This window comes from Passer domesticus, chromosome Z (assembly GCF_036417665.1).
Source record: "Passer domesticus isolate bPasDom1 chromosome Z, bPasDom1.hap1, whole genome shotgun sequence".
Taxonomy (NCBI): domain Eukaryota; kingdom Metazoa; phylum Chordata; class Aves; order Passeriformes; family Passeridae; genus Passer; species Passer domesticus.
In genome coordinates this window covers 23771296-23779840 of record NC_087512.1, presented here as the reverse complement: position 1 = coordinate 23779840, position 8545 = coordinate 23771296, and the positions used below count along the sequence as shown (strand labels likewise).

The window sequence follows — 8545 nt, the reverse complement described above, 5'->3', positions numbered from 1 at the left end:
TCCAGCTGTGGCCTGCTCTCAGCTGAGCAAGCCATTAGGGAAGAATTTTTAAGCTGAGCAAGCTTTCAACTTACCCCTTTCCTCTCAAACATGGGAGCTCCAACAGTGTGCCTGTGCATGCACAAACTCACTGTTTCAGTACCTGCTCACGCCAAGAGCTCAGTTATACTGAGTGCACTCCCCAAGAAGGAATCACATTAAAGAAGACATTGAGGTGCTGGAGTGTGTCCAGTGAAGGGCAACAAGGCTGTGAAAGGACTAGAAAATGTGTCATATGAGGAACAGCTGAGGGAGCTGGGTTTGTTCAGACTCAAGAAGAGCAGGCTCAGGGGGCACCTCATCACTCTTACAGCTCCCTGAAAGGAAGGCGCCAGGTGAGAGCTCGTCTCTCCTACAGTGCCTGCAGGACTACAGGAAACGGCTTTAAAATGAACCAGGGAACATTCAGATTATGCATTAATTATTTTTTCTCTATTATTATGGTGGTTAAGCATTGGAATCGATTGCCTAAGGAGGTAATTGAGTCACCTCGAGATGTCCTTGAGGTGTTTGGATCTGGTGCTTGGTGATAATTTGGTAGTTATGGGATTACAGTTAGTGCTGGAGCGATGGTTGATGGACTGCATGTATCTTAAAAGTCTCTTCCAGCATTGATAATTCTACGATTTTGCTTCTGACATCCGTCAGGGAGCAAGCATTTCAATATGTTTGTAACTCCAGATTAATCCTTGCATGCCTGTTATCCGTGTCGGCTAAATCCTAGTATTTAGTCAAATACAATAGTTTGGACACACTTCTGAACAGTAGCTCAATAACAGCCTGCCACCAGCTGCAGAGAGCAAACCAGCTGTGCCGCGCTGTGTCTCTCGGGCGCTGCCGGGCCGGGAGCCGGCGGAGCGCCCTCACCCTCACCGCCGCCCCGCCCCGGGCCGTCCCACGCATGCGTCCCGCCAAGCCGCTAGGGGGCGTGCGCGGCGGGAGGCCGCCGCGAAGTGGCGCAGGAACTGACGGACGGGCGCTTCCTGCCGCATCCCGGCCCCTTCCTGCCGCATCCCGGCCCCTTCCTGCGGCGTCTCTGCATCCGGGGACGGGACAGCGCTCAGCTGCGGGAACTGCTCTCCGCTGCCCGCCCCGCCTGCCTCCGCTAGGCCCTGCGTGAGTGTCCTGTGCGGATCCCGCGTGGACGTGGCAGGGAGCGGCGTCGGGGTGCCGGGCTCCGGCGCCGGGGCTGGGGCTGGCGGGCTTCCGTGCGCACGGGCTTGCCTGCGCGGTTCGCTCCTGGGGCTCTGAGGGAAATACCGGCTTGTTTGGAAACACTGGCCAGAGGGACAGAGGTACCTGAGCTGTAAGCCGTGAGGTTGTTTAGGAGAGCCTGGCGAGGTAACCAGTGCTGGCGGTCACGGTAAGGGCTGTTTGCCCCGCTGTGAGACAGCGGTGTTGCCGCATTGTTTTGGGTTGGGGAAGGTAACTGCGCCTTTGCTTGTGTTCTTGGTGTTTACAGCTTCAAAGGCTAAACCGAACATGTGTTTCTTCTGCGCCTAAATCTTGAATTCTCATTCATCGTTGTGTTACTAGCTAATTGTGTCCATAAACTGCTTATGTGTACGGTGTGCTGTGGAGAGTGCCTGGTCTGCTCAGAGGGGAACGGGGCATGTTAACAGTTGTTCTGTCTACTAGAGGTGGAAAAGTTGGGACAGCACATAAATACTCATCCAGACTAAATGTCAAGTGACTTACTTGTTATGCCACATGGTGTCATTTCTTCGGCAGCACTGAAAGTGAATATCCAAATAGTAACTTCCATAATGCATAATGCTTCCCCTCACCCACCCCATCTAAAGGGGGGAGAAAAAAAAAGTGGTTTTCTCTTAGAGCTAGTGCAGCAATGTGCATGTTTTTACTATTCACTAGTGTGGGTGAGTTGTTATCACAGGAAATAAGGAACAAAGCCAAACCCAACCATATAAAAACTCCTTATTATTGATTTTGTTGTGCTTTGTCCTAATGCTGTCCGCAGTGACAGTTGGAACTGACTAGTTGTACCAGAATCAATTTTTAGTTGAAATGATAGTAAAGCTATGCTTTTCCATGACAGAGTCTGTTCAGTAAAATAATACTGTATATGTGTGATAAAGCATGATTAGATTAGTTGCAATTGGTGTCATCATTTGTCTGCTTTTTTACATGTCATGTTGTGAAACAATACTAACTTCATGACATAACTTGTAGTTCATGATTAGCTCCATCTTCATGCTCTTATCATGTACTCAAGGGTTTCTTTCCTTATGTTGTGAATCTCATTGCGGAATGTTTCAGATATGAAACAAATTCCACTGTTACATGGTACTCTTCCCTGCCATGAAAACTGTTATATCTTGTGACATGTAATTTTTTTAAAAATTAAGCTAAAATTCACTTTTAAACATAAATAAAGAGTAATTATGAAACTTCAGAGTATGCAGTATTTTTATTTAGTGTCTTATACTGAAGGTAAGTCCTGTGATCACCATTCTCTTAAGCAATTCCTGGAAGTATATTCTCGCTTACTTGAATTTTTAAACCAAGAGCTCAAAAGGTAACTGGTATTTCTTTTTGCGGATTTAATTTTTTTAAAATTTTTTTTTTTTAATAGATAAAAGGATACATGTTCACTTCAAGTAGAGAGGAGCATGTTCCCAAATTCTTCCAACGTGGGTCGTCCGTCCTTCCCTCCAGAATATCAGCAACAGAGTACTTTCTTCACTAAACTTCCTTCAAATATGCCTCCTACTCTTCTTTCTCATCAGCAAATTGTCGTTCCTCCGTTTCATTTTCGCAGTGCAGTGTAAGTACAGTAAGATTTGGTAGTATGGGTTGGGTCTGAAAGAAATATGTCTCTTTATGGAGGATGGTTTTCACTGTTTATAACATTGAACTGCACTGATCTTCACAAAACGTGAAGATGTCATGCATACAAAAAAGAGCTAAATAATTTTCCCTTATAGACCTGCAAATCTAAATGCTTGCCTGCGATGCAAAATGCATGAGATGTAATGGCACTGATAGTGGCACTAATCCACAGATCTTCAATCGTATTTGTTTATTGGGGAGAACAGGGAGGAGATGAGAAGGGGGAGAAATTTATTTTCGGGTTTATATTTGAAGGCACTGTAGTGTTGTTTGGACTTTTGAATTTAAAAGTTCCTTAAGTGAATTTGCTTGCTAACCCCTTCTTACATATATGCTGTCAAGAATGAACTTTTTCTGTTTTTAATGAAATACACATTATAAACTGTAATATATCTTCATGTTGAATAGAAAAGAAAGATGTATTCCTTCTGAAAAAACACCCAAGTGACAGGACTTGTAGAATTTAATATTGAGTTAACAACAACTACCAACCCATAAAAAGTATCTTGGTTATCTTATGAATGATTGTTATGGACTGTAGTCTTTCTAGAGCTCTTTTGAGTGGGAACGCTGAAGCTACTCCAGCTGTTAATCCAGTTGTTACACTGCAACCAGTGACTTACAGAAGTGTCAGTCCAGTGTCTAAATCAGATGCCCAGACATCATTTCAAGGAAGGAAGTAAGTTCTTTGTATGTGTGTTACTAGTACTGGTTGTAATGTACCCATTACAACCTGAAGCTGTCTGATATCAGTTTCTTATGCAATTTGAGTTATGTTAGAAATTGCAATACTGAATATTTTTTCTTTTTGATGGAAGCAGGTCATGTATTGGCTCTTTAAAGCATTGTACCTGTTTGAGAATCTTAGTACTTGGAAGTGAGTTCCTGTACCTAGTTTTTCTTCTGTAGCCTTGCAGAAGTGATCTAAGTGAGTTATTGTAATACTGCAGTGAATTGTGATCTGTGTGGGCTTGACTTTAAGCTGGTTTGTGTCAACAAATGTTTTTTTCCTTTTAATTTGTCAAGTTAAAAAGAAGAGTGCATCCTCCAAGTTTTATGGGAACTGTTTTGTTTTCTGGATGACACATTAAGTGTTTTTCCTAATTTTCCTAACTATGTGATGTATTGTTTTTCAATTACAAGGTGTTAAATTCAAGCATATGTAAGTTCTTTTTTTAAGGATTTTATGGAAACCTAATTTTTGTAGGTTTTTTTCTAATTAACTTGGATTTGTATTGCTACTGTTGTTAGTTTAGTTACCAGGGAAAGGAAAAATTTACATAAATGTAGAGTTTAATATTCTTTTAATGCTTTAGAAAAAATCCAGTTCTCTTTATTAGTTCAGATATACTAGTTGATACATGTTTCTAGTAATTGTGGGAATCAGCTGATTGGAAGGAGGTTCTCTGTAGTGTGTCTTCAGTACTATCTCCTGAATGCTATTTCTCTACCAAATCTAACATAAAAAAATAAGCACAATCAAATATATGCTGTTAAGTTATAGCTGAGTGTGTAATTATCCCATGGACTAAGGAAGCTCCTGGTTTCATGGTGCATGCATCTTTTCCTCTTGAGCAGTCTGTTCTATGACAAACTATGCTATGTTGGGAGATTTGTAGTCAGCTTAAACAAACTTGTCATTTGGGTTTCAGTTGGTTAAGTGCAGACACTTGCCTTAAATAATTGCATCAATCCAATTTTTGGGTAGCTTCATTTTTGCAATTTTGTGTTCTCTTTTCCCATTCCAGGTTTGTTTCACATAGTTCCTAGAATGGGCATACCTGTAGCATACTTGGGCTTAGTGAAGTAATGTCATTACTTGTTAGTATTTGAACTTTATAGAAACTGTTTTTTAATCATAAGTTGGAGCTTGTGAACTGGAGGAATTACACAGTGTCTCTCCCTAGGAGACAAAGTCAACAGAGTGTTCCACATGATGCCAAACGGCAGCGGATTCATTCACATGATTCTGATGCTGCTGTAGCTAACCAAGCAGTGCCTTTGCCAAAAGAACATAGACGCTCCTTCCCAGCATCAGTTTCAGTTCAGTCTCCAGTGTTGCGTGCGGGTGGCTCGCCGACCTTAATTGGATGTGTACCTCGTTTGCAAGATACTTTGTTTCCAGATTGTACAGAAACCGGGCTCCCAGTTGCCAAGGACGAGGTAATGGCTTTCTGTGCCTGTGCTTTACTTCTGCCTTCTGAGTGTGCAGAATCTAGAGGTACTGTAGGAGACCACAGACATTTCTGCCAGGGTTTTTGACAGTATCATGGGATATCTATTGGTAAGCTGCCATTAGAAGGAGTATTGACAAGTGTAGCTGCTGCTGTGGTTCTGTATCACCTCCTTGTCTGTGCTTGGGTTTGAAGCATTTTTATGGTAGCAGGGGAAGTCAAGGTATTGTTTCCCTGTGTTGTTTATTCACATCCTAATGTCAGGAAAGCACATATCTGCTCTAGGAAGTAAAATTTGGAGAATAGTCCATTTCACACATGATGCGAGGTGGGGAAAATCCTGACTAAAAAAAAACCCCACTGTATTAATTGATATGAGAGAAGCCCATTCTGAATAAATGCAGTATTTGGCCTGTAAAGATGTTTGCTACCTCTTTTCAGGAAAGCATAAAAGTTACTGTCATAACTTTTCTGGAATATAGAAGAGAATAGAGTGGAGTTCAGAACTGTCTCTTTTTCTGCACCTACATGACAGAAGGGTTTTGGGTTTTTAGTGTAAATATGCCTGTTGATTATAGAATGTAACAGTATTGGGAAGGGAAAACAGTCAGTATCTCCTTCCAACAAAGACCTGACTTCTTAATTAGTTTATCTGTGACAAAAAAGAAAGCTAATTTAAATCAGGTTTTTAATGATATTTTTCTCCCCATTCCTGGTAGGCAAACTGTTGACATTAAAGTCAGCAGAAGATATCTCTGGTCATTCACTACTTATTCCCTGAAATACTGCATATACTGATGATGCAAAAATTACTTTCTCTGGTTTGCCATTTTATATCCAATGGAACAAATTTAAATTTAAAAACTTGGCAGAAATTTCTTTAAGGAGCTATTATTTGTGAATTTAAATGCAGGAAAACTCTAGACAATGGAGTTGGTCATGTAAAATGGTGCTGGGGGTTTTGCATTAAAAAAACCCCGCCTTCTGTGTTTCATGTAATTGCATCTGTGACAAGAAAGAATGTTCACTTTGCTGTATCTTTACTCTTTGTATGTGTGTTTCCAGTTAAGTAAACAGGTTTTGGAGGTGTTTCAAGCATGTCGGCAACAGGCCTCTGATTTGGACAGAAAAGAGCTTTGCAGAACAGAACTCCAGAGAGAAATTCAGCTAATTTTTCCACGTATGTTTTGAATCTAATTACTTAATATCACATTGCATGTTGTTCAAGTTCGTGATTCTTCCATCCTCTCAAATTGTAATATGTCATATAATGTTTATTTTTTGTTACTCTTCTGTTACAGAAAGTCGACTTTTTTTGGTAGGGTCCTCACTGAATGGATTTGGCACTCGTACTAGTGATGCTGATTTGTGCCTAGTGATTAAAGAAGAACCAGTAAGTAATTTAAAATATACATAGTTAAAACAAAGTTTGGTTTTATGTATGTGCCATTAAAAGGCTGGATCCTGAAATGAGAAAAAAATACTCAAATCTTTTTTATTTAATAACTTTTTATTAAATTTTATTTAATAAAAATTTAATCGTTTTGCATTCATAATAGCTACAAACTTTGAGCTCAGTAATGTGCAGATAAGAATTCAACCCTATCGACCTAACAAAACTTATTTTATAAAACTTTACCTTCAGTTCATTAGTGCAAAAATACAGCAAAAGGGAAGCAGATGCCTAGAATGACAAAGAAAACTGCTAAGAGAATTCTGCATCTTTTAGATGCAGAAATAACTTCTAATAAGTAAAATTTCATATTATTTAGATTCATAGCTACCAACTTTAATGATAAGGCATAAAAATTTATTTAGTATCTTAAACGTTTTTAGTGAGAAAAATGTTATGAGTAGAAATTAGGTAATCAGAAAGGATATTTGAAAGAAATTTAAATAGACCATAATCTTGAAAGAAGCTTAATTTAAAGGGGAAAAGAAGGAATTTTTGTGTAAATGGGGCTAGGTTTTCATCTAGGTCTGCGATTTTTTGAATGTCTGATAATCACTTCGCTTATTGATTATGGATTGTTCTGTCTGGCATTTACTGTGATAAATGTGTATGTAGGATGTAGAATGTGTTGGTGTACACGTTCATATATTATTCTGAGAACCAATTTAATTTTAAAAGCAAAGCATGCTTACTTTGAATATTTAAATCAGAGATACCAAATTTTTTCATTAATTTTAATATCACATTTCAGATGAATCAGAAGACTGAAGCAAGACGTGTACTCAGCTTAGTCCAAAAGCTCTTCAGTACTAAACTTTGTAAGTTATCATCTAAAGTGAGGTGGTAAGATTATTGGCAAGTCTGGAAGAAGTGTTGATGCTCAATTGCAACTGATGTATGTAATTGCATCTTGTCTAGGTTCTAATTACAGTAGTCTTTGAAGAAAAGCTATAAATATTTAGTAATGTTACTTGATGCTGATCAATGGTATTTAACAAAACAACCATTTTTCTTTTGGACTATTGGACTTCAGTAATGGGTAATATCTCGGATGACTTTTGAGTTGCAACACAATGAGGAGGGAGTAGAGTTCTTTTTGGGAAGCCTCTGTTAGTGAACTCTTGCTAATATCTTACATTGCAGTGTCTTCCTGGGAAAAATACTCTTAAGAATTTGTAAAATAAGTTGTCATTCACAATGGACTGTGTAGAATTGATTTTTTTTTTTTGAGAAGTAATTAACATAGGTGCCTAATGAAGAAAGTAAAAAATGTTGACAACACATACAGATAAAATGTGTCAATTCATAGTTTCTTTAGCTTATTGTTTAGACTCCCTTCAGATTGAGAATTCACATGGGCAGTTCTTGACTTAAATGTGAAAGCCTTCTACTTCAAAGAGGCTTTTGTATCTTCCTTTGAATTATAAAATACTCTAACATTTACTGATATCAATGACTTCATCACCCTGCTTCCCAGGCTTGTGGTATAGTCTTTGATGGTACTCCTTATAGTGATGTTCTGAAGAGTCCTGCAGTGTTGAAGGAACAAACCATAAATTTAAATGCAGACTTCAAAATTTCTTCATTGTGAAGCATGCACGCACAGATTTTAACAGCTCACATGGCAGAAGGACGTGATACATTGCTGAGTAGGCATCTGATATTTAATGCTTATTACTACTGATTTAATACTACTACTGACTTTGCATAAGTCTGAAAATTAGTCTGGGTTGGTCTGTGGTGCAGCTCACTTCAGTGCTTTCTGAGAGCACAGTGATAACATAGGTGTGTTTTCAGGGTTCAAGAAGCTTCTAAATGAGCAGTCTTTTTCAAGAACTCTTCTTCTGTGACAAAGTATTAGACAAAATCAGGCTTGTTTACCAGTATCAGAAAGAGAATGATAGGCATGTGCAAGTGATCCCCAAGTGATTTGTGCCTTTGTCCATTTTTGATTTTGTAATTTTCTGATACCTTGCAAGTGTATTTGGTCAGGTTGATTTAATCAAAATATTCTATGGAAGGTAAGGCA

At 39.0% G+C, this 8545-nt stretch overlaps 1 protein-coding gene across 5 annotated transcripts in view; it reads left to right on the top strand.

Annotated features, from left to right (window-relative positions):
- The first annotated feature begins 285 nt into the window (after positions 1 to 285).
- Positions 286 to 8545, top strand: part of TENT2 (terminal nucleotidyltransferase 2) — a 46964-nt gene continuing 38704 nt past the window's right edge. For 3 of the 5 annotated variants that reach the window (XM_064405514.1, XM_064405511.1, XM_064405515.1), the window contains exons 1-7: positions 1044 to 1155; positions 2633 to 2824; positions 3431 to 3568; positions 4797 to 5052; positions 6129 to 6243; positions 6365 to 6456; positions 7268 to 7334. In XM_064405514.1, the coding sequence (XP_064261584.1) occupies positions 2670 to 2824; positions 3431 to 3568; positions 4797 to 5052; positions 6129 to 6243; positions 6365 to 6456; positions 7268 to 7334 (823 nt within the window). In that variant the 5' untranslated portion in view covers positions 1044 to 1155; positions 2633 to 2669. Of the gene's footprint in view, positions 375 to 1043; positions 1156 to 1196; positions 1403 to 2632; positions 2825 to 3430; positions 3569 to 4796; positions 5053 to 6128; positions 6244 to 6364; positions 6457 to 7267; positions 7335 to 8545 lie in introns of those variants that run through there. The other 2 variants (XM_064405513.1, XM_064405512.1) reach the window with 2 other exon arrangements.